The sequence below is a fragment of the Hemitrygon akajei genome, chromosome 2, assembly GCF_048418815.1.
Source record: "Hemitrygon akajei chromosome 2, sHemAka1.3, whole genome shotgun sequence".
Lineage (NCBI taxonomy): Eukaryota > Metazoa > Chordata > Chondrichthyes > Myliobatiformes > Dasyatidae > Hemitrygon > Hemitrygon akajei.
This window is the reverse complement of record NC_133125.1, coordinates 61,910,321-61,937,306: the sequence shown is the minus strand read 5'-3', so window position 1 is coordinate 61,937,306 and position 26,986 is coordinate 61,910,321. Positions and strand designations below refer to the sequence as shown.

Here is a 26,986-nt window from a genome sequence, read left to right as displayed (position 1 = left end):
CTCCTCAATCCATTCTTCCCAAGGAACTGTCGGTTCCACCATGTCCACCTGCTTCGAGGTTCCTGACAGAAAGACCATGTCAGGCCTTAGAGATGATGGTGGGATGAAGTCAGGGAATTTTAATTGCTTGAACATAAATGTCTCAAATACATGAAATAAAAAAATTCTCTTAATGTCTCCCGTATCATATTTCTTTTTTCTCAATGATATTGAAGATAGTAACCCAGACTGAAACATAAAACACAGCACCAGAACACTATGTTTGTGCCAATCATAATTCCAACCCAAACTAGTCTCATCTACCTGTACAATGTCTCTGCCTGCTCTGCATACCTGCTCCCACTACTTCTCTTGGAGGTGAATTTCAGATACCGACAATTCTTGTGTAAAACAAATCCTTTAAACATTCTCCTCTCACCTTAAAGTTACATCACTATCATTTGACTTTTCTATCCTGAGGAAAAGACTCTGCGAATCCTATCTACGCCCTTCATAATTGTATATACTTCTATCAAGTCTCCCCTCGGCCTCCATTTCTCCAGAGAAAACAATCCAAGTTTACCCAGCCTCTCCTTAGAGGTAAGAATCTCTGACACAGGTAACGTTCAGGTGAGCCTCTGATACAGGTAATATCGAGGTGAACCTTTGTAACAGGCAACGTCCAGGTGAACTTCTGGTACAGGTAACGTCCAGGTGACCTCTATTACACCCTTTCCAAAACCTCCCCATTCTTTCTGCAAGATGATAACCAGAACTTCCGACATGGCCCAATCAAAACTGATCATCTGGAGCATGTCAGTATTAAGAAGGTGGGGGTGTTAGTTGCCTTGGAGCACACAAGTGTGGCCAGATACCCAGAGACAGAGGAAAACTATCCCAGAATGTTATGGAGGATATACCTAGGGCTTGGACAGAGATTTTTGCATCTTCATTGGCTACAGCCAAGGTACCAGAAGACTAGAGGATAGCAAATGGACAAGGACAATAAACCATCTGCAGTCACCTTTATATTATTGAGGTTAACCTCCTCAAGCTCAGGGTTATTTCTCATAACTTGCTTCAGTGTTTCTTCAACATCTGTAGAGTTTGGCAGTTCATCAGGGACTGGCTTATACTGAGTGGGTTGTATGACACCTGCACAAAAGAGACAAAGTTAGACTTGATATGAACTTTGCAAAATAATCATTTGGCAATACTATTCTCAAAATGGAAGTAAAGGTACTCTCTATGGCACAAAACCGAACCTTTGTCTTAATGGGAAATGTCAACTAGAATTGACTAGTTCACTTAAATACCTAATACAATTCTGAAAACAAAACCTGAGGTATTGCTTAGGTGACAATCGTTCATAAACTATTCAAATTTTCCCTTCCAGTTGTGGGCAGTTCCCTTTCGAAACCAGCTGTGAAAGGGATTCAGAAATGGTTTCCTCCTGCAATCCCAAAGTTATGTGGTTTAAGTAATGGCTAACCCCAATCCATGTTTTGAATTTGTAACATGTCAATAATTAACAGACAAAAAGAGTTAAAAGCCTAGTACCAGCATTGCACTGAAAAAATAGTAGGTCACATTTATTGTATACATTTAAATTTATACCAGGTTGTGGAAAAAAAACTACAGAAAGTAGTGGCTACAGCCCAGTCCGTCACAGATAAAGTCCTCCCCACCATTGAGCACATTTCCAAGGAGTGCTGTCTCAGGAAAGCACCATCCATCATCAAGGACACCCACCATCCAGGCCGTGCTCCGTCTCTCGCTGCTGCCATCAGAAAAGAGGTACAAGAGCCTCAAGTCCCACACCACCAGGTTCAAAAACAGTTACTAACCCTCAACCATCAGGCTCTTGAACCAGAGCAGATAATTTCACTCATCCCAACAATGAACTGCTCCAAAAGCTATGGACTCTACAACTCGTGTTCTCGATACTTATTACTTATTTATATGTCTATTTATTTATTTTTTATTAAACAATATTTTTATTAAATTTTACATATATTTCACATATACAAATAAGCAATGTTTATTTATTTATTTATCTGTCTATCTATCTATTTATTATTCTCTTCACGTTTGCACATTGGTTGTTTGTCCATCTCTGTCGTGTGCGATTTCTCACTGTTTTTTAAAGAAGTTTAATTTACTTAGCGATACAGCATGGAACGGGCCCTTCTGGCCCTCCAAGCTGTGCAGCCCAGCAACCCACCAATTTAACCCTAGCCTGACCACTGGACAATTTACAATGTCCAATTAACCTACTAACGGTATGCCTTTGTCCTGTGGGAGGAAGCTGGAGCACAGACGGAAAGCACCGTACAAAGCTGCTGACAGAGGATGCCGTGCTTCTTTCTATTTACTGAGAATGCCCGCAAATTTACTGTTCATCAGTCACTGAAGGTGAATGAGCAAGTGCAGCAGGCAGTGAAGAAGGCTAATGGAATGTTGGCCTTTATTACAAAGGGAATTGAGTACAAGAGCAAGAAAATCCTCTTGCATTTGTACAGAGCCCTGGTGAGACCACACCTAGAGTATTGTATACAGTTTTGGTCTCCAGGGTTAAGGAAGGACATCCTGGCTGTAGAGGAAGTGCAACGTAGATTCACGAGGTTAATTCCTGGGATGTCTGGACTATCTTACGCAGAGAGGTTAGAGAGACTGGGCTTGTACATGCTGGAATTAAGGAGATTGAGAGGGGATCTGATTGAAACATATAAGATTATTAAGGGATTGGACAAGATAGAGGCAGGAAATATGTTCCAGATGCTGGGAGAGTCCAGTACCAGAGGGCATGGTTTGAGAATAAGGGGTAGGTCATTTAGGACAGAGTTAAGGAAAAACTTCTTCTCCCAGAGAGTTGTGGGGGTCTGGAATGCACTGCCTCGGAAGGTAGTGGAGGCCAATTCTCTGGCTGCTTTCAAGAAGGAGCTAGATAGGTATCTTATGGATAGGGGAATCAAGGGATATGGGGACAAGGCAGGAACCGGGTATTGATAGTAGTTGATCAGCCATGATTTCAAAATGGCGGTGCAGGCTCGAAGGGCCGAATGGTCTACTTCTGCACCTATTGTCTATTGTCTATAAAAAATGAATCTCAGGGTTGTATACATTGACATATATGTACTTTGATAATAAACTTACTTTGCATTTTGAATTTATTAGTTTTACCCCACACTCAACAAATAGAGTCTGGCACAGATTAGTCCAGCCCTTACAATGGACATATTAACATGCACAACAGTACTTACTGTTAAGGCCTTCTTTGTTCACTATGGTACTACTGGCAAGAGCTTCATAATATTGTTGGTTGCTCATCAGTGTGTGCATGCCAAGGATGGCTGAAAAAAAAGCACAATATTCATGGAACCCGAAGCTGCAGTATTCCAGTAGCAGACACTTGCATTTGATGCAGGAGATGCAGGCAATTTGGAACTTCACTGCCATTCAAAAAGCAACGTAGCCAGAGTGCTAAGCTTCGGATGCCATCGTCCCCAAATAATCTACCCAAAGTGCAGGTCATGATGCATGTTGTTAGCCTCAACCCTTCCAGCCAGCTCACAAATACATATTTCAAGTGGTTAATTCTCAGCTGGCCAGGCTGTGACATCATGTCACAGAGAAACAGCACAGAAAAAACCGTGCAGCCCACCGAATCTCTGCTGACCGCCAGCCACCTATTTACCACAAACCGTGCAGCCCACCGAATCTCTGCTGACCGCCAGCCACCTATTTACCACAAACCGTGCAGCCCACCGAATCTCTGCTGACCGCCAGCCACCTATTTACCACAAACCGTGCAGCCCACCGAATCTCTGCTGACCGCCAGCCACCTATTTACCACACCGAAAGGTAGCAACAGCACTTTTCCAGAGCACCCGGCAGTCAGAGCAGAACATAAAACCCCACAGCTTGCAGTAATCTCCTGGTACAGCCTCACATTCACACTAAAGTATACAGTCTCAATTTTGACAGCTACCATCGTTTCACATTAAACAGCAAATGTAAACAGTTTCTCTGGATGAAGGTGACCTTACGCTCCATGGAACACTGCGAATGAAATGAATGATGATATGGATTTGTGAAAAAAACAGAACAAACGCTGAAAAAATAAACAGTGAAGTGAAATGAACAGTCCAATCTTTAACTTTTATTGCTAATTAAGATAACTGAAAAATGTGTGGATTTGGCCATGCAGAAAATCTTATTTAATTAATAGCAGAATAGCAAATAGTGAAGAAATTTTTTCCAAATATGACAAGTACATAGAGTCATAGTGTACCACAGCATGGAAACTGGATCTTCGGCCCATCTAGTCCACGTTGACCCAATCTTCTTCCTTGTCATATTTACTTGCACCCTTACCATATCCATCCAAACCACTCCCACCCACGTACTTATCCAAACTTCCTCTTAAGTGCTACAACTGAACTCACATCCACAACTTCCACTGGCAGCCCATCCACATTCACACCACCCTCTGAGTGAAAAAGTTTCCCCTAAGATTCCCCTTAAACATTTCACCTTTCACTCTTAACCCAGGACCTCTAGTTCTAGTCCCATCCAACCCCAGTGGAAAAACCCTATCTATACCCCGCATAATTTTGTAAACACCTATAAGATTTTCCTCATTCTTCTGCATTCCTGGGAATGAGGTCCTCGAACCTATTCAACATTTTCCCATAACTCATCCCCCAGCAACACCCTTGTCTATTTCCTCTGCGCTCCTTCAAGCTTATTGAAAGGTTAACTGGAACTACATATGAAAAAATTAAATGGAACTCAGCAGGGAAAGGGAATTCCAGTAGAATGACTGGGTCAAGTGAAGTGCATTACCAGAGAAACTGAACGGCAAAGAGACCCTGTCAACACTGAAGGACTGGGTTAGCCTGGCTGTTCAAGAGAAGTAGAGGAATAGCTGTGGAAATGGAATGGGCTCATGTGATTCATACTAGAGCTTCAATGGCGTACAGAAACCAGCACAGTCTGACTGGGCATAAACCAGTCTTCATAGTGTAATTTCCATTTAATCTAACATGTGCACTTACAAATTCTCAACATAAACAATTTTTACACCTGGCCTCACAGGTGAAGGAACAAAATCATTTGGGAAGGCTATAAGAGGCTAATCTGGCGCATTGAAATTGAGAACAATACAAAATAATCGCATGCAACTGAATTGCAATTGAAACTTTGGAGCAGTAACCGATTCTGCTGTTTGTGCTAAATACACGGCATAATTTCAGTTACTGACTGAACTCTGCCACTAAGATTTCAACCCTTTATCTGGACAAAAACGTAGGTCACTAACTATACGTCCCATTTAGTACGGATGAATTGTTATCTCTACTGTAGTGAGTAATGGTGTAAAATGAATCGTTGCTGTATTCTGACTTTCCCTTACCTGCAATATCACAAAGTTCAGCATCAGTAGCGTTGACCAAAGCCTCCTCCAGTTCCGGCTCCAGGGTAACACTATCTATTACAGTCTGGACAGGCTTCTCTTTGGGGATAAAAGGCTTCCCTGCAACAATAAATTCAAAACAGAGCAGGATATCAATTTAAGAAAAAAATAATCAAAGGCAACATCTGTTCGCTCCCCAATGTCGCCACGAGAGCTCCAGTAAGGAAAAGATTCAGTAGCAGAGGAGCAAACGATGGCCACTGAACCATGACACTATCAAAAATTAACACATCCATAAGCTGATAAAGAAAATAGTTCATTTCATAGACATTTTTAAAACTTTAATTATTCCTTTCTTGTGGAATATTGTGTGCTGAGTTGTAGTAGATTCAAACATGGAAGCAAATTTCACAAAAAGTGACAATGTTTTTTCAGCAGTTCTCGCCTTTAAAGTTTTCTAAAGATAGAAGCTCCTCAACTTACTTGATTATATTGGATGTTTATTAAATCTAATCCTATGGTGCTAATCTCTTCCACTGCCCTGGCATGCTTGTAGGGTGATGTAACATTTTCCCACGTTTAATGCCCTGTCCTTTGAACAATCACTAAGGCTAATTATTGTAAATAGGTTTCTGAGTTCAGCTGCTGCTGAAGACGAACTTCAAAGTTGAGATTATTATCAAATGCACAAGCACGTGTATGCACAGGTGCAATGAGGCATTGCAGGCCATACCGTCATATAGGCAGCAGGCACAGGAAAAATATCAATTATACAGTTTTTGCAAGCAATAGAAATAAAAGAAGACAAATCAATTTTAGTGCAATGCAGTCATGATGTCACTATACTGTAATGATTTGCATCACTAAGGGAGGCACAGTAGTGCAGTGGTTAGCACCACACCTTACAGTACAGGCGACCCAGGTTCAATTCCCGCTGTTTCCTGTAGAGAGTTTACATGTTAGCCCTGTGACCGCATGGGTTTCCACCAGATCTCTGGTCTCCTCCCACAGTCCGGAGGTTGGTAGGTTAATTGGTCATTGTAGATTGTCCCGTGGTTAGGCTAGAACTAAGTCGGGGGATTGCTGGGCTGCGCGGATCGAAGGGCTGGAAGCTCCTATTCCACAATGTATCTCAACAAATCAATAAGAATGAGAGTTGTACTGATTGGTTCAAGAACTCAAACTTTGAAGGGAAGCAGCTGTTCTTGAACCTGGTGGTGTGCAAGTTCAGACTTCAGTATCTCCTGCCACACAGTAGCTGCTAAAAGATGGCGTGGACCGGATGGTGGAGATCTTTGATGAGAAATGTTGTCTTTTTGATACTGAGGCACAGATGTCCCCGTGATGTGTTGGACAGAGACAACTACGCAGCTTCTTATATCCCTGCGCATTCAAGTTGCCATAAATCAGAGCATGACGCAACCATTCAGGACACTTTCCACAGAGACTTTGTAGATTGGCAATCTTCTCCGGTCTGAAATCCCCAGATTCTCTTCCCACTTTTCTTGTTATTTTTACAATTTAACAGTTAATTTCAGAGAGTCAAAATACAAGATTGCATTTCACTAGAACTTAGAGAGTGGGAATGGCGGCACAGTAGCGTAGTGGTTAGCACAATGCTTTACAGTACCAGTAACCTGGGTTCAATTCCCACTGCTGCCTGTAAAGAGTTTGTACGCTCTCCCCATGACCGTGTGGGTTTCCTCCGGGTGCTCCGGTTTCCTCCCACAGTCCAAAGATGTACCAGTTGGTAGGTTAATTGGTTATTGTAAATTATCCTGTGATTAAGCTAGGATTAAATTAGGGGATTGCTGGGCAGTGTGACTCGAAGGGCAAGCCATATCTCAATCAGAAAATCAATCATCAATAAACACATAAATAAATAAATCTTAATCTTAATTCCCTCATGTATTTACGATATAATTCCACTATAAACTCCTATTTGCCACTTTAACAATGGCACCTTATCGTAAACATGTTGTGTGGTAATACAGCCTTCTGCCAATGAAGTTTCGAGATTCAGAATTCAAGTTTATTTATCATCTGTACAGTGAAATGCATTGTTTACATTAACAGCCAACACACCCAAGGATGTGCTGGGGGCAGCCTGCAAGTGCTGCCACAATTCCAACGTCAACACAGTGTACCCACAATGCTTAGCAGAACAACAAAAGAGAACATATCAAGCAACAAAACAATAACACCAAAACAAGTTCTCGTTCCTCCCTCCCACCCGCGCAGATACACAGTCCTCTAACGTCCTCTTCGGCCTCTAACGGACCCGGATTCAGTCACAGGCACACAGGCATTGGGCCCTCAAATACCCCAGCGGACTTGCAGAGGGTCCCAGACACAATGCTCCGGCCAAAGAGCCTCGGCCCACCAGATTTCCGATTCGACCCTCGGACCTCATTTCTCAGCATCGAGCACAGGACTAGCCAATCACTGAACAAATACCAGGCCCCAAAATCCAGTGTCACTGACTAATGAACCCAGGGGGACCATTAGACCTTGTTACACCTGCCCGTGTGGAAGTCCAACACAGGAACCATTTCACTGACCCTGGGGGAGCCACCAGCCTTCATCCATGTTGGTGTGTCGGCCATACATCCAGGACTGGTCCGTGGATGTCCCATGTCCATGTCACTGTCCTTTGAACACAGTGCAGAGACTTACGACTTAGGCCTCAAGCCTATCCTCTCATTCCTGTAGTTCCCGCACATCACTGTCCCTAAAACCCTAACTCTGCTCTCTGTCCACAAAACCTTCCCCACAAACCCCAAAAAATCACTAAAGAAAACAACAAAGTCTGAGCTATGATGTGGCAGCTGAATAATGACAAATGTAGATTAAATTATAAAGTTGGGTATCATAATTAGAAAATTAAAAAGGAATGACTGGTGCAAGATTCTTATTGCAAGAGAGTTAAGATTTCCATAGGCTTTGTTACTGTGAAAGCACAGTTTAGAGCACATGGTCTGCTGCAGTCCTCGGAACAGACAGAGCCTGGGATCATTCCAAGCAATATCGGAAGGTGTTTCATAAACATGAGAAAACCTGTAAATGCTGGAAGTCCAAGCAACACACACAAAATGCTGGAGGAACTCAGCAGGTCAGGCAGCCTCTATGGAAATGAATAAACAGTCAACGTTTTGGGCCAAGACCCTTCTTCAGTTCTGAAAAGTAAGGGGGAAGATGCCAGAATAAAATGTGGGAGAAGGGGAAGAAGGAAGAAGGTGTTAATACTGAATCCATTTATTTGTCAGGATTTAGGCATCAGTAGCAAGGTCAGCTTTTAATGCCCTTGAAAAGATGGTGGAGAGTTAGTTTTTGGAACCACTGCAGCCTGCCACTACTACCTAGTGAGCTACTCCTACAGCGATGATGGGGTGGGCCGTTTGGGATCTAGACCAAACAGTGATGGATGAATAGGAATATATTTCCCTTCCTTTCCTTCATCGTGAATTTAAGTACTGATACCGGTTATGGTTAAGGAGATTTGGGTGGAGCAGCCGAGCCAGGATACTGTGGTGAATTTTAGAGACGGGTCACACTGTAACCACAGGCTGGTGGGAGAAGAGGTGACAGTTTCCAGTGCTGGTTGGGGTTTTAATTCAGCAGGTGACATTGTTCTGTCTGTGTGGAGTTCTTAATGTTTCCTCTGTGACCATGCAAGTTTTCTTCAGGGAGTGGTGTCTCAGAAAGGCAGCGTCCATTATTGAGACCTCCAGCACCCAGGGCATGTCCTTTTCTCACTGTTACCATCAGGCAGGAGGTACAGAAACCTGAAGGCACACACTCAGCGATTCAGGAACAGCTTCTTCCCCTCTGCCACCCATTTCCTAAATGGACATTGATCCCGTGAACACTACCTCACTTTTTTAATATACAATTACTTCTGGTTTTTTGCACAATTTTAATCTGTTCAACATACATGTAGCATGTTGTGAGGTTTCACTGCTAGTGTAATGGCATCTCTGTAATGTTCCACTGCTGAGGTAATGGTTTCTCTGTAGCAGAAATGTTTGGGTTATGACTAGAGATAATGGGGCACGTTAACCAATGAGCAGGATGTTGTTCTTTCTCGTGTGTCTGGGAGCTGGGAATTCGCAGTCTTTTGCCAGCGAGAGATGAGGAGAGAAGACACAAATGGAGGGAGTTGGTAGACCGCCGGATGGAGTGGACTTGGAGCGAGGGTCCGAAGGTCAGCGACGATCAGAGGAGGTTGATGGTGGACAAACGACTTATCAGTGAGCTCCAACCTTGCGCAATAGACTGTTTCATGAGAATGAACCCTTTTTCTTTTTTGTTTTCTTTACTAACCATATAGTCAAATTAAGAATTACAAAGCTCAATCGTTTAATTGCATATTGTGTACTATTTGTTATTTCATGGCACTGAACAGGGGACACATCGCACAGCATCCACCCAAACGAGATTTCTTAAGTTTGGCCGGGCCAGGAGGCTATTATCCCCTATATTAAGCTGCTAGCTGAAGTGAGAGTTACATACATGTACTGTAAATTGATTGATTGATTGATTTTTCTCTTCTTCTATACTATGTGTTGCATTGAACTGCTGCTGTTAGAAAGCATTACTTTGTAAGAATAGTAAGTATGGTGAACATCAATTTAGAATAAATTTGTGTTGCGATAAACCAAGATAATCTGAATCAGAATCAGGATTACTATCACAGACATCTGTCGTGAAATTTGTTGTTTTGTGGCAGCAGTACCGTGTGAAACTAACAAAAATTACTATAATAACAACATAAAAAGCAGTGCAAAAAAGGGAGAGTTAGGTAGTGTTCACAGACTGTTCAGAAATCTGATGGCAGAGGGGAAGAAGCTGTTCCTAAAGCATTGAATGTGTGTCGTCAGGCTCCTGTACCTCCTCTCTGATGGTAGTAATGAGGAGAAGGCTTGTCCCAAGTGATGGGGGTCCTTAATGAAGGATTCCATGTCCATGAGGCCCTACATTTGACAAAAATCTGCCTGAAGATGGCAGAGAGAGAATAGTTATAATGTCATAGAACACTACAACACAGAAACTTGCCATTTGGTCCATCTAGTCTGTGCTAAACCATTAATCTGAGTGGTCCTCACTAAGTGTAACACCTCACACTTGTCTGCAATAAATTCCATCTGACATTTTTCAGCCCATTTTCCTAGCTGGTCCTGATCCCATTGTAAGCTTTAATAGCCTTCCTTGCTGTCTACAACACCCCCAATCTTGGTGATATCTTCAAATTTGCTCACTTTCAGGGACTCTTCATCTCATGTTGTCCATATTTATTGCTTATTTATTTACTATTTTTATTTCTTCTTTTGCAAAGGAAGATGGTTGTGGTGGTTGGAATTTGATCATCTCCTCCACAGTACATCGCTACAGGAGTTCCTCAGGGAAGTGTCCTAGGACCAACCATCTTCAGCTGCTTCATCAGTGACCTTCCTTCCATCATAAAGTCAGAAGTGGGGATGTTTGTAGATGACTGCACAATGTTCTGCACCATTCATGACTCCTCAGATAGTGAAGCAGGACCTGGACAACATTCAGGCTTGGGCTGACAACTGGCAAGTAACACTCGAGCCACACAAGTGCCAGGCAATGACCATTTGGAACAAGAGAGGCTCTAACCATCGTCTCTTGACATTCAGTGGCATCACCATCACTGAATCCCCTACTATCAACATCCTGGCGGTTACCATTGACATGAAACTGAACTGGTCTAGCCATATGAACACTGTGGCTACCAGAGCAGGTCAAAGGCTAGGAATCCTGCAGTGTGTAACTCACCTCCTGACTCCCCAAAGTCTGTCCACCGTCTACAAGGTTCAGGTTAGGAGTGTAATGGAATACTCGCCACTCGCCTGGATGAGTGCAGCTCCATCAACACTCAAGAAGCTTGACACCATCCAGTACAAGGCAGCCCACTTGACTGGTATCCCTTCCCCAAGCATCCAATCCCTCCACCATTGAACAGTTGCAGCAGTGTGTACCATCTACAAGATGCACTGCAACAACACACCGAAGTTCCTAAGGCAGCACCTTCCAGACCCACAACCACTACCATCTAGAAAGACGAGAGCAGCAGATATCTGGGAACACCACCACTTGGAAATCCTCCTCCAAGTCACTCACCATCCTGACTTGTAAACACATAACCGTTCCTTCCTTGTCACCGGGTCAAAGTCATGGAATTCCCTCCCTTACAGCACTGTGGGTGTACCTACACCCCAGGGACTGTAGTGATTCAAGAAGGCAGCTCATCACCACCTTCTCAAGGGCAACTAGGGATGGGCAATAAATGGTAGCTTAGCTGCCGATGCCCACATCCCGTAAATGAATAAATAAATATTTGCACAGCTTGTTGTCTTCTGCACTTTGGTCTTCTATTGATTCTGTTGCAGTTATGGTTCTATAGATTTGCTGAGTATGCCCACAAGAAAATGATCTCCAGGGTTGTACATGGTGACATATATGTACTTTGGTAACAAAAACTACTTCGAACTTTGATCCATATTATCATCCGGATCATTGATAAAGATGACGAACAACAATGGACCCAGCACTGATCCCTGCACCACACCACTAGTCACAGGCCTCCCGTCGGAGAGGCAACCGTCTACAACCATGAAGCCAATGTCTAATCCAAATTAGCACCTCACCTTGAATGCCAAGCGACTGAACCTTCTTGACCAAACTCCCATGTGGGACCTGTCAAAGTTGATCTAATGAAGCTGCTTTGTACTTCAAAGAGCATAAAGTGCAATAAATTCAATAAGGAGTTGAGGAATTCTTTCCCAGCATGTGGTTATAATTTGGAAGTTGCAAAGGATTGTAGTGTCTATAGTACAGATGCTTCAAGAAGGAAGATATATGATGGAGAAAGACATAGAAGGATGCGGATGGGCTGAGAAATAAGCTGTATTCCTCTACATATTAGAAATTTGCAAATGCGTGAAATAGACGTATTATAAATGTAGTGCGATTGCTTTACCGTGTCGGTGACCACCGATTGGGGTTGGATTCCCACCGCTGACTGTAAGGTTGCTCACCCTGTGACCGTGCGAGTTTCCTGCCACATTCCAGAAAGATGTAGGGTTGGGGCTAGTGAGATGTGGGAATGCTGTGTTAGCACCGGGAGCGTGGCAACACTGACGGGCTGTCTCCAGCACAAACCTCGGACTGTGTTGGTTGTTGGTGCAAAATGACGCATTCCACTGAATGTTCTGAAGTTTCAGAATCAGGTTTATTATTGCTGGCATGTGTTGTGAAATCAGTTAACTTAGCTGCAGCAGTTCAATGCGATACATAATATAAAAGAAAAAAACAAAATAAAATAACAATAATAAATAAATAAACTCCAGTGTATGTATATTGAATAGATTTAAAATTGTGCAGAAATGATATACATTTAAAAGGTGAGGTAATGTACATGTGACAAATAAAGCTCATCTTCATCTTTGATCTTCACGTATTTATAGACACATCCCACTGTGTTAGATACGTGGGTTATGATCAAAGGAGTCGCTTAGTCATTAGTGCAAGGGTGCAGCAAAACTCAAACTTACCAAAATTATCAAAATAGTGAAAAGAAAACTGGCAATATTTACAAACAGATATCTACCAGAAAACACAATAACAGCTCCATACAACTTTCGTCCAGTGTGAACTTCTGTCACCCCCGATCTCTCTCTCAGTGAGGGCAAAGAGCCTCATTTTATTCAGCATCAAGCCATACCATCCTTAATTACCAACAAAGTCAACTTACAAATTAGAATGTGGTGCACCCCACGATGTAGTTACAATCATATTACAAAATAAACAGAAATATCGACCTTAAATACAGTATACGAGCAACATACACACATTTACATATCCCCATTACTAAAGAAATTGAATATTCCACCGTGTCAGGCGGGAAAGGCGCCATAAAGCCAACCCAAATGCATCAGCTTGGTTTAGGGCCCATTATGAGAATATACTGAGGCAGGTATTAAAGTGCGTACACTCAACATAACGCCAGCAGAATGACAAGGCAGTGTTTGTGTGAATGTGCATGTGCAAGGCTTGCGTTTTCCGAGTGCTCTCTGTCACACACTGCCTTGCCTTCATCAACTTTCCTGGTAACTGCCTCGAAAAAATCTATAAAATGGCTAGACAAAACCAACTACACTCAAAGCCATGCTGACTATTCCTAACCTGTCCCTCTCTATCCAAGTATTTACATATATACTTACGGTTTAAGATGGCACTACTGAAGTTGGGCAACAGCTTACTGTTGGTTCAAGAAATTTGGCTAAAATCATCATTAATAACATTTTTTCTGAGGTACATTGTAGCAAACTATCACTGCAAACAATGAAGAGGAGAGCGAGGGTGAAGCAGACTCGAGGGATAAACTATGCTGGAACGTTGCAAAGTCGGAGCGTAGCATGTTCAAGACAATGTTGGAGTCCTCAGGGGTGGTGTTGGTGTCGAAGGTGGAGTTGGAATGAGCAGTTTGGAGAGGTGCCAAGCCGGAGGAGTTTCGGAACCCGTCCACCTAAACCGGGAACGAGGTTGGATCAGTGCCAAGCCGATTTGGAAAGGTCAAGAATGGCTTTGGGCTGGGCGGTGAGGTCTAGGCCCAGAGCATACCACTGCAGCAGGGCCCGGGTCTCACTGTGCAGCATGATCCAGTATTAGAATGACTTAAATGCTGGCCCAGATAGACTGGAGAGGCAGAATGTCGGGACCAGGGGCAAGGGTCGGGCCGATTCCACTCGCTCTTCTGCGATGTCCACACCTTTCTCTGTGGCACTGAGGCTGTGAGACTCTCCAGCTGCTATACGCTTTGTGTCGAGCTTCACGGAGATTTTCCCCACTACACGATGAACTGAGACCGAGGCTATGGGCCTACTCCAGCTGTTCCAGGATTCGGGTCTCTGGACTCAGTTTCTTTCGGAATGCTGCTGTTTGCTTTTACTGTTTGCATGATCTGTGTTTTTTTCCTTTCTCTGCACATTGGGTGTTGGTCTTTTTTAAATTGGGTTCTTTTGGGCTTCTCGCTTTGTGGCTGCCTGTAAGCAGACAAATCTCAAGGTTGCATAATTTATACATATTTTGATAATAATGTACTTTGAATTTTGAATATATCCAGTCCCTTAGAATACATTCCAATAACTTTCCCACTACTGATGTCAAGCCCATGGGCTTATGACTTCCTGACTTATTCTTGGAGCCTTTCTTAAACAATGGAACAACATTAGCTATCCTCCAATCCAATGGCACCCCAGCTGTGGCTAAGGTTGTTTTAAATATCTCTGCTAGAGAACCTGCAATTTCTATACTAGCCTCCCACAGGGTCCAAAGGAACGCCTGTCAGGCCCTGGGGATTTGTCCATGCTAAATTACCTCAAAACCTCCTCCTCTGTAATCTGTATATGACCCATGACCTCACTGCTGTATTCCCTCACATCGATAGGCTCTGTGTCCACTTCCTGAGTAAGTACATATGCAAACGTTCCCCCTCTCCTTGCATCTTCCAGTGGAACAATTTTGTCCCTTTCTATCCTATCCTATCCTTTTGCTCTTAACATGTCAGTAGAAACACTGAGGATGCTCCTTCACCTTGTCTGCTAGATCAATCTCTTGTCTTCTTTCAGCCTCTCCTATTTCCTCTTAAGTGTTGTCTTTCATTTCATATACTCCTCAAGTACCTCATTTATACCCGCCTGCCTATACATGCTATGCACCTCCTTTTTCTTAACCAGGACCTCAATATCTCTTGAAAACCAAGATTCCCTAAGCCTGTTAACCTTGCCTTTTAAACTGAATGGAACATACAAACTCTGCTTTCAAAACGTCACTTTTGAACAGCTCCCACATACCAAGTCCCCCTCTGCCAGAAAGCAAACACTTTGAATCCACCCTTGCCAAATCCTTCTTGATACCATCAAAATTGGCCTTTCTCCAACACAGAATCTCAATCCAAGGACCAGAACTATCCTTCTCCATAATTACCTTGAAAGTAATGACTTTATGATCACTAGATGCAAAGTGTTCCTCTACACAAACTTCTGTCGCCTGCCCTGACTCTTTCCCTGACAGGAAATCTAGTTACACACTAGATCCAAATCGCATTAATATGGCACAAAATGAGGGCTTAGAATTATGCAGCAGGGTGAGGGTTTGTTTTCTCACAACAGAAACATGCAGCGGAGGCAGCTGAGTAGATGCCCTCAATCCTAAATCAATGGGCTCCATACACTCCTATTCACCTGCAGGTGAGAACTAACTAATTCAAAACTATTAATTGTAAAGGAATTGTAAACTGACCTCTACCTGGCCAAGGCACAGCCACAACCCTCTGATACCTCCTCTTATTTACCCCTTGATCATGACCCCACTAAGGAGCTCCAGGCCATTGTCTCCTATACCATCACCAACCTTATTAGCTCTGGGGATCTCCCATCCACTGCCACCAACCTCATAGTTCCCACACCCCGCATTTCCCGTTTCTACCTCCTACCCAAGATCCACAAACCTGCCTGTCCAGGTAGACCTATTGCCTCAGCTTGCTCCTGCCCCACCAAACTCTTTTCCGCATACTTGGACACTGTTTTATCCCCCCTTGTTCAATCTCTTCCCACCTATCTTCGTGACACTTCTCACGCTTTGAATTTTTTCAAAGATTTTAAGTTCCCTGACCCCCACCATCTTATTTTCACCATGGACGTCCAGTCCCTATATACCTCCATCCCCCACCGAGATGGTCTCGAAGCTCTTCACTTTTTTTTGGATTCCAGACCTAACCAATTCCCCTTTACCACCACTCTCCTCCGTCTAGCGGAATTAGTTTTTACTCTCAATAATTTCTCCTTTGGCTCCTCCCACTTCCTCCAAACCAAGGGTGTAGCCATGGGCACCCATATGGGTCCCAGTTATGCCTGCCTTTTTGTTGGCTTTGTGGAACAGTCCATGTTCCAAGTCTATACGGGTATCCGTCCCCCTCTTTTCCTTCGCTACATCGACGACTGCATTGGCGCTGCCTCCTGCACGCATGCTGAGCTCATCGACTTCATTAACTTTGCCTCCAACTTTTGCCCTGCCCTCAAATTTACCTGATCCATTTCCAACACCTCCCTCCCCTTTCTTGATCTTTCTGTCTCCATCTCTGGAGATGACCTATCTACTGATATCTACTATAAGCCTACAGACTCTCACAGCTACCTGGACTATTCCTCTTCCCACCCTGTCTCTTGCAAAAATGCTATCCCCTTCTCACAATTCCTCCGTCTCCACCGCATCTGCTCTCAGGATGAGGCTTTTCATTCCAGGACGAAGGAGATGTCTTCCTTTTTTAAACAAGGGGGCTTCCCTTCATCCACCATCAACTCTGCTCTCAAACGCATCTCTCCCATTTCCCGCACACCTGCCCTCACCCCATCCACTCGCCACCCCACTCGGGATAGGGTTGCCCTTGTCCTTACCTACCACCCCACCAGCCTCCAGGTCCAACATATAATTCTCCGTAACTTGCGCCACCTTCAACGGGATCCCACTACGAAACACATTTTTCCCTCCCCCCCACCCTTTCTGCTTTGCACAGGGATCACTCCCTACGCGACTCCCTTGTCCACTCGTTTCCCCCCCCCCCCCCCTGCCATCCCTTCCCACCGATCTCCCTCCTGGCACTTATCCTTGTAAGCGGAACAAGTGCTACACCTGCCCTTACACTTCTTCCCTCACCACCATTCAGGGTCCCAGACAGTCCTTCCAGGTGAGGCGACACTTCACCTGTGAGTCGGCTGGTATGGTATACTGCGTCCGGTGCTCCCGGTGTGGCCTTTTATATATTGGTGAGACCCGACGCAGACTGGGAGACCGTTTTGCTGATCACCTATGCTCGGTCCACCAGAGAAAGCAGGATCTCCCAGTGGCCGCACATTTTAATTCCACGTCCCATTCCCATTCTGATATGTCTATCCATGGCCTCCTCTACTGTCAAAATGAATCCAAACTCAGGTTGGAGGAACAACACCTTATATACCGGCTGGGTAGCCTCCAACCTGATGGCATGAACATTGACTTCTCTAACTTCCGTTAATGCCCCTCCTCCCCTTCTTACCCTATCCCTGACATATTTAGTTGTTTGCCTGTTCTCCATCTCCCTCTGGTGCTGCCGCCCCTCCTTTCTTTCTCCTGAGGCCTCCCGTCCCATGATCCTTTCCCTTCTCCAGCTCTGTATCACTTACGCCAATCACCTTTCCAGCTCTTAGCTTCATCCCACCCCCTCCGGTCTATTCCTATCATTTCAGATTTCCCCCTCCCCCCACTACTTTCAAATCTCTTACTATCTTTCCTTTCGGTTAGTCCTGACGAAGGGTCTCGGCCTGAAACGTCGACAGTGCTTCTCCCTATAGATGCTGCCTGGCCTGCTGTGTTCCACCAGCATTTCGTGTGTGTTGCCTGAATTTCCAGCATCTGCAGATTTCCTCGTGTTTGAATTGTAAAGGAAAATGCTTTTCCTGAAATGGTGCTCTTTTAACTGAGAAGGGTGGCTTAATATCATACAAACTCAGGCTTCCAACCTGAGGTGATACGGAGGGCTATGGTGTTGAGGGAGGGACAGTCATTTGAAATGAAGGTGGTAGAGAAGTCAGAATCAGAATCAGGGTTATTATCACCGGCATGTGACGTGAAATTTGTTAACTTAGCAGCAGCAGTTCAATGCAATACATAATCTAGCAAAGAAAGAGAGAAAAATAATCAATCAATCAATCAATCAATCAATTACCATATATGTATATTGAATAGATTTTAAAGATGCAAAAAACAGAAATACTGTATATGAAAAAAGTGAGGTAGTGTCCAAGAGTTCAATGTCCATTTAGGAATTGGATGGGAGAGGGGAAGAAGCTGTTCCTGGTCACTGAGTGTGTGCCTTCAGGTTTCTGTACCTCCTACCCGATGGTAACAGTGAGAAAGGGGCATGCCCTGGGTGCTGGAGCACCTCAATAGTGGACACTGTCTTTCTGCGATACCACTCCCTGAAGATGTCCTGGGTACTTTGTAGGCTAGTACCCAAGATGGAGCTGACTAGATTTACAACCTTCTGCAGCTTCTTTCAGTCCTGTGCAGTGCCCCCCCCCAACCCAAACAGTAATACAGCCTGTCAGAATGCTCTCCACAGTACGTCTATAGAAGTTTTTGAGCGTATTTGTTGACATACCAAATCTCTTCAAACTCCTAATGAAGTATAGCCACTGTCTTGTCTTCTTTATAACTACATCAATATGTTAGGACCAGGTTAGAGATCTTGACACTCAGGAACTTGAAGTTGCTCACTCTCTCCACTTCTGATCCCTCTATGAGGATTGGTATGTGTTCCTTCATTTTACCCTTCCTGAAGTCCACAATCAGCTCTTTTGTCTTACTGCCATTGAGTGCCAGGTTGTTGCTGCGGCACCACTCCACTGGTTGGCATATCTCACCACTCTTGTACGCCCTCTCGTCACCACCTGAGATTCTACCAACAATGGTTATATCATCAGCAAATTTATAGATGGTATTTGAGCTGTGCCTAGTCGCACAGTCATGTGTATACAGAGAGCAGAGCAATGGGCTAAACACACACCCCTGAGGTGCGTCAGTGTTGATCGTCAGTGAGGAGGATGTGTTATCACCAGATTGTGGTCTTCCGGTTAGGAAGTCGAGGATCCAATTGCAAGCGAGGTACAGAGACCCAGGTTCTGCAACTTCTCAATCAGGATTGTGGGAATAATGGTACTAAATGCTGAGCTATAGTGGCTGAACAGCATCCTGACGTAGGTGTTTGTGTTGTCCAGGGTAAAGTCGTGTGGAGAGCCATTGAGCTTGCGTCTGCTGTTGACCTATTCTGGCGATAGGCAAATCACAATGTGTCCAGGTCCTTGCTGAGGCAGGAGTTCAGTCTAGTCATGACCAACCTCCGAAAGCATTTCATCACTGTCGATGTGAGTGCTACCAGGCGATAGTCATTAAAGCAGCTCAGATTATTCTTCTTAGGCACTGGTATAATTGTTGCCTTTTTGAAGCAAGTGGGAACTTCCGCCCGTAGCAGTGAGAGTGTAAACGTTTTTAGAGCAGCAACTTGAATTTGCGGCAACAGTCGCTTGTGGAGTTCTGCATCAGATTTTAAAAGCGAGCACGGCCTGTCAAGACTTTCTGCAGAGCTTGAAATTGTTTGGACTATTAGACACTTGCCAAGCACCAATAAAAAGAAGTTAGGTTTAAGCTGAGAGGCCATTGTGTAAGTGGGACAGAGTCAGAGTGGGGGACTGAGGCTTTGGCAAGGAGAGGCGGGGCTAAAGTAAGATTCTATTAAATTTACCAGCAGTCAGGTCTCTGGCTCTGTGACTCAGAGGGGAATGCAACAGAAGAGTTTGAGGATTTATTCGTTATGGGAACAGACAGGAAGCTCTGGGGGAAAGAATGAGATTCCTAGATGCCTCCCAGGTGCCAGGGTCAGGGACATCTCGGACCAAGTCCCTAACATTCCAAAGGGAGAGGTGAGCATCCAGAGGTTATCACCCACATCAGTACCAATGACATAGGCAACAATGGTGAGTTCAGTAAGTCAGGTGCTAAGTCAAAGGACGGGACCTCGAGAGTGGTGATCTCAGGATTGTTAACTGTGCCACGTACCAGTGAGGCGAGAAGTAGAAGGATAATACAGTTTAATACATGGTAAGGAGATGGTGCAGGAGAAAAGGCTTCAGATGTTTGGATCATTGGGATCTCTTCCGGGGAAGGTGGGGCCTGTACAAATGGAATGATTTGCACCTGAACTGGAGAGGGACTAATAACTGCACAAGGGGGTTTAATCTAGAGTTGCAGGAGAATGGGAAGCAGAGTGAAGTGCAGATACTGGAGTGGCTGTGGGGGAAGTAGATGTTAAGCCTAGGAACCCTAAGTTGAGCATGATGGGACTAAAGTTCTGAGATGCATCTATTTCAATGCAATGATATTGTAGGTAAGGCAGATGAGCTGAATGCATGGACCAGCATGTGGAGTATGAAATCGGAGCCATTACTGAGACATGGTTGCAGGAAGGACAGGACTAGTGTCTCATTGTTCCGGATTTCCATGGTTTTCTGCATGATAGAGATGGAAGTACTAAAGGGGGATGGATGACATTACTCACCAGGGACATGTCACAGCAGTACTCAGAAAAAACAGATTGGCGGTCTTGTCTACTGAGGCTATATGGGTGGAGTGGAGGAATGAAAAAGGCGTGACTATATTAATGGCCATATTATATTGGTTTCTGTATATTATTGACCTCCCAATAGTTGGTGAGATTTTGATGAGCAAATTCCTAGAGAGATAGCAGACAGTTGCAAGAAAAATAAGATTGTGATGAAATGTGTTTTTACCTTTCCACATATTGATTGGGGCATCCATACTGTAAAGAACTCGATGTTCATTAGTTTCAAGATAATTATGGAGAAGGATAGGACTAGTCCTTGGGTTGGCATTCTAAATCAGAGAAAGGCCATTTTTCATGGCATCAGAAAGGATCTGGTAGCATAGATTGGAATGCATTTTTCCAGCAAAGATGTGTTTGGTAAGTGAGAAGCTATTCAAAAGTGAAGTATTAAGAGCAATAAGTTGGTATGTTCCTGTTGGAATAAAAGGTAAGGATAATAGGTTCAGGGAATTGTGGTTCTCAAGGGATATGGAGGCCCTGTTACAAAAAGGAATGAGATGCACAGCAGGTATAGGAAGCAAGGAACTAATGAGATGCTTGAGGAGTACAAGAAATGCAAGAGGACACTTAAGAGGGACATCGGGAGAGATACAAGAAGGCATGAGGTTGCTTTGGCAGAAAAGATAGAAGAGAATCCCAAGGACTTCTACAGATATATTCAGAGTAAAAGAATAACAAAGGACACAATTGGTCCCCTTGGCGTGATCATCCAAAGAGATGGGGTAGATCATAAATGGATTTGTGCACCTGTATTTACTTTGAAGATGGACACAGATTCTATAAAACTGAGGCAAAACAGAGGTGGAGTCATGGATCGCACCCACTTTACAGAGGAGTTCTGCTAGTTGCCTTGAGTCAAATTAGGATGGATAAGTCCCCAAGGCCTGACAAGGTGTCCCCTTCCATCTTGTAGGAGGTTAGTGCAGAAATTATAGGGGCCCTGACAGAGGTATTTAAAATGTCCTTAGCCACTGGTGAAGTGCCAGAAGATTGGGGGGGATACCTAATGTTGTTCCATTGTTCAAGAAAAGCTCTTAGAATAAGCCAGGAAATTATAGGCCAGTGAGTCTGTCGTCAGTAGTGGGTAAATTATTGGAAAGTATTCTAAGAGACAAGATATATAAATATTTGCTTAGACAGAGCCTGGTTCAGGATAATCAATACAGCTTTATGTATGGTAGGTCATGTCTAATCAATCTTATAGAGTTTTTCAAGAAGGTTAAAAAAGTTGATGAAACAAGGCAGTGGATGGTGTCTACATGGACTTTAGCAAGGCCTTTGACAAAGTCCCACTTGGGAGGCTTGTCCAGAAGGTTCAGCCCTTTGACATTCAGAATGAAGTAGAAAATTGGGTTCAACATTGGCTTAGCAGGACAAGCCAGACAATAGTAGCAGATAGTTTACCTCTCTGACTGGAGGTCTGTGACTAGTAGTATGCCACAGGGATTAATGCTGATTCCTTTGTTGTTTGTCATCTATATCAATGATTATCTATATTAGATTATAATATGGTCAACTGGATCAGCAAATTTGCAGATGACACCACGAATGGGGGCATAGTGAAAAGAAGAAAGGCTATCAAAGCTTGTAGAGTACCCTGGACCAGCTGAGGAGATGGGCTGAAAATAGCAAATGGAATTCAATGTAAACAGGTGTGAGGTGTTGCACTTTGGGAGGACCAACCAGGGTAGGTCTTCCACAGGTAGGGCACTGAGGAGTATGGTAGAACAAAGGGATCTGGGAATACTCCTTGAAAGTGTCATCACAGGTGGATAGGTTCATAAAGAGAGCTTTACGCACATCGCATAAACCAGAGTATTGAGTGCAGGAGTTGGAAATGTTATTTCGAAGTTATACAAGACATTGTTGAGGTCAAAGTAGAAGAATAGTGTGAAATTAAGGTCACCTACTTACAGGAAAAATATCAATAAGATTGAAAGACTGCAGAGAAAATTTACAAAGATATTGCTGGGACTTGAGGAACTGAGTTATAGGGAAAGGTTAAATAGGTTAGAACTTTGTTCCCTGAAGTATGGGAGAATGAGGAGAGATTTGATAGAGGTATACAAGTACAGATAGGGTAAATTCAAGCAGGTTTTTTCCAATGAGGCTAGAAGTAGAGGGTATTGGTTAAGGGTGAAAGGTGAAATATTTAAGGGGAATCTGAGGGGGATCTTCTTCACTCAGTGGGTGGTGTGAGTGTGGAGCGAGCTGCCAGTGGAAGTGGTGAATTGCAACGTTTAAGAATAGTTTGGATAAGTATATGGATGTGAGGGTTATGGAGGGATGGCTCAGGTATAGGTCAATAGGACCAGGCAGAATAACAATTCAGACCAGTGTGGGGTGTTCAGCATAGACTGCTGGGTCAAAGGACCTATTTCTGTGCTATAGTGCTCTACGACTCTAAAACAAATGTGAAAATTCAACTGTAATCAGGCAGGCATTCCATGCTCAAACTAAATTTAGCAACATGATCTGTCTATTACTGTGAAATAGTGAGTAATTTGAGAATAGGAGCAAAGTGGTTGGTTGGGGCTGGAGATTGCAATGGAACAGAGGCTCTCCTGGAGCAATGTGCAATGTAACACCTCCTGACAACTGGCTGGCAGATCTCCTCAAGAAATAAATACACAGCTGAAAATGGAATGCAGTCACTGCTATTTTTGTCCAGGCAGTGGAGCTGCTGTTAGTTGACTGGAGAACAATTAGAAGATAAATTATCCCTTCTAATGTCAACAGAACACAAGGTGACTGAAGGTGAAAGTTCTTCATTTCAAGTTTTCAAAAAAAATCTGCACTCTTATATATTTTTCCAAAAATATCCCAGTCTTCACAACACTCCCAAAGCTGTAATTTCCAGTCATACTAAACAAGCTAATTGTCTAACTCCAATGAAACATTGGTATGAGATTACCAACAGCTCACTAAGCAGTTGAAAAACCTATATTAGTAGAGAATCTCTTCTGCAGATAAACATCTCAAGAGGCTTAAGAGAAAGAAAGGAACTGAAGTAAATCCTCAAGTGGGAGAGATGAGAGAGGTTCCTAAAGTTAAGACATAGAGATGCTTTCTACAGAGCTTCTACAAGCAGAAAGGAGACAGACAGCCAAAGGCAGTTAAGAGATGTGTTTGAGAGCAAAACAAGATAGCTTGCACTTTATAAAAACAATTATGTGGTATCTGATGGAAATCACATTTACTTATTTGTATGGAAAAGCTACAGAATACTATTTAGAGGCGACAACAGATTGCACTTTGGAGAAGTTAATAAAAATGTTTAGTTTTCTCCTGCAAGCCCTCATACCTTTCTAAGAGTGGAATTTTATGGCTGCTTTCAGAGTCACTATGTAAATAAATAGCATTGCCATCAATGGTCACGGTTAATCGGCAAAGGATCCAGATTACATTCAGTGACTGACAGACACTCAATTTTACAAGAAACTGTAAGCTATTCATACAGCATAGGTTTGTATAAAGGCAAAATAACTACTTTTGCAGAATCAATAAAAACAAAATATAAATCTGTATGATATTTTTTCAGGGATAACAAAAAAAACTAAAATGTTAAGGAAAACATTTTTCAAAAAAAAACTTCAGTTCTAATCTTTGACAGATGAACCTTCAGACTTTGCTTGCCGCAGTTTTTGTTTATTTATTCTTCATATGCAGAGTCTGACAGCAAGGCTGGCAGTTTTTTATTGTTAGATGAAAAAACGGTCCTTTGGGTTAGTCAACGCCACCCAGATACTACGATACACTTTCTCATGAAGGGCAATTTTACAGTGGCCAATTATCCTACCAACCAATCACAAGCAAGAGAAAATCTGCAGATGCTGGAAATCCAAGCAACACACACAAAATGCTGGAGGAACTCAGCAGGCCAGGCAGCGTCTGTGGAAAAAGGTACAGTCAATGTTTCAGGCCGAGACCTTTGAGCAGGACAAGGAGGAAAAAAACTGAGGAGTAGACTCAAAAGCTCCCCCCACCTTTTAAATCTACTCCTCAGTATTTTTCTCTAGTCCTGCTGAAGGGTCTCGGCTCAAAATGTCAACTGTACCTTTTCCATAGATGCTGTCTGGCCTGCTGAGTTCCTCCAGCATTTTGTGTGTGATCCTGCCAACCAATACATGTCTGGGGGGAAATTGTGCACCCAGAGGAAGCTACATGACTATTGGAAGAATTTGCAAACTCCACACAGACAACACAAAGGGTCAGGATTGAATTTACAATCTCTAAGGCTTTGACACAGCAACTTTATTTTTTCTCCGAGTCACAGTGGTGAACAGTTAATAGTCAACTACAGTGTGGGGCTTGACTTGCCTGTTGAGGAAGCTGTTTTCTCTCTTTCAACCATAATTTGGTGAAACAACGAGATAGTTTATCTGAATGCAATAACTTCATGGACACTTTTACAAATAAAAAGCAACTACCTTCAAGTATCAATTTAGACATCTGTTATCTGGTAGCATAATTATTACATTTTAGAATAAAAATAGAGAATAAATTTAAATTCCACAACTGGCAATACAAATAGCTGAAAAAATTATGTTTTTGCTTTGTTTTATTGTAAATATTACAATGAAATTAAAAGGATTAATGGTTCAGTTTAGACATAGAAAATCTCATTCTCTTACATTGAAGTGTAAAGGCTCATACAAAAATATTTGACAGTTGATGCAATTATGCTGTTTTACCTTCTGGTTTCACATTGTCTGTATACAGACTGCTAAAAGCCATTTGATTTTAGTGATTATTTAGAACTGCAAGAGCTAGACATGTTGTGCTGAACAAAAGGTAATTGAAATGCAGTTAGATAATACCACTAGGTCAAAGCAACAGACCCAATGGTTTCATCTCTAATTATAGCCTCACCAGGAGTTCTTTGTCTGTACCCTTCACTGACTGAAGACTCAAACTGACAGTTCATCTTTCCCTTGCAATTAAGTGACTACGTTCATGGCAGGAAAGAGAAAGAATATCTACACAAACAATGGGGAAACTTATCAGGAATCTATACTGAAGGTTTTTATAAAGCCCTCATACTTTCATGCAGTCCTGATGCTCTAACTCAACCAAGTTTCACATACATCCCCTAGACCTGAGTACATGAGTTGCTTCTACAGAGAGAGGAAATGGCAGAGTCAGAAAAATAGACCAAGAGCCTGTGCACCTAATGGACTTTGCAAGTAAAAACTTCACAATTTTACACTTGACTCAGGAAGTAACAGTGGTGCAAATCAGTCCATGTTAATTTATGACACGAGTCATTAAACAGAACATGATGGACTCGAAGAAAAACTTAGTGAGATAGATTATGCAGCCTTTATAACTGAATAAAAAATTACATACCTCGCTTTTCTCCTGTGTACGGAACCAAGTCTTCTCTGTCCTTACATTCTTTTGCTTGCTTCTCCAAGTGTTCCAGAAGTTGATCTCTATTTAATGGACCTGTTGGCGCCTTTTTTGTCTGATCCTTTTGTCTTAATCCTGCAGGTAGAAGGTCATTCTGAAATGGGAATTAAAATAACTAATCAGCAATGTAAACTGCAGGATAAGAGCTCCTTTTAAATGCTTCAGTCAGAGAAGACGCATACATTTGCAGAGATTAATGGCACAAACCTGATTGACGCTGTATCAATGCAATGTAAACCAATCAGGAAATGTATCACTGCTCTGAGCAGAGGATGAGACTTCACAAAACTAGAATTTTATCTTTTCCCTTTAGGCATCAACTTAGTTAGAACTTTACTCTGAAGCTTCTTGATATTGTATCAAGAAACTATATAGCTTGATTCAGAGAAGGTAATCATCTGGAGCATTTTGTTTCCATCATCGCACATTCATTTGTAATAGTCATAGAAAAGTACAGCACAGAAACAGGCCTTTCGGCCCATCTAGTTCAAGCCTAACCATTTACACAATCTACTCCCATTGACTAGCACCAGGACCAATAGAGTCATAGAGAAGTATAAACCCTTTATGTCATAAATTGGTGAGAATTTGTGTTAAAGTTCAAAAGAGCTCTGATTATTGTCCAGTCCACAGACTTAAAGCAGTCCTGTTGTCACTCCTCCACCTCCCTGGACCACACCATCTTAGACCTTATCACTGGTGCAGCAGTCTTTAGTCTCTACTTACACACAGGGAATAGAAGTACAGCCAGGTGATTGGACTTCCCAAAGTGTGGGCACAGTAGGTATTCTTGATGGTGGTATAACAGTGTGTTGGCTCTGGTTCCACGGGTGATATGTGGGTGGGTAGTTGTTCAGAGCTGGCCTGGTGAGATGATAGGGAAGACAACGGACTGATGATCACGGTGCTCAGCTCCCCCGGTGCCTGCCTGACGTTGGCCA

The 26,986-nt window shown here is 43.1% G+C and overlaps 1 protein-coding gene across 2 annotated transcripts in view; it reads right to left on the bottom strand.

Annotated features, from left to right (window-relative positions):
• The window catches only part of tmod1 (tropomodulin 1), a 93,997-nt gene that overhangs the window by 27,317 nt on the left and 39,694 nt on the right, over positions 1-26,986 (bottom strand). For both annotated transcript variants that reach the window (XM_073072956.1, XM_073072953.1), the window contains exons 3-6: positions 25,983-26,139; positions 5,396-5,515; positions 3,243-3,332; positions 1,004-1,134 (exon numbers count right to left, since the gene is read on the bottom strand). In XM_073072956.1, coding sequence (XP_072929057.1) covers positions 1,004-1,134; positions 3,243-3,332; positions 5,396-5,515; positions 25,983-26,139 — 498 coding nt within the window. The remainder of the gene's footprint in view (positions 1-1,003; positions 1,135-3,242; positions 3,333-5,395; positions 5,516-25,982; positions 26,140-26,986) is intronic.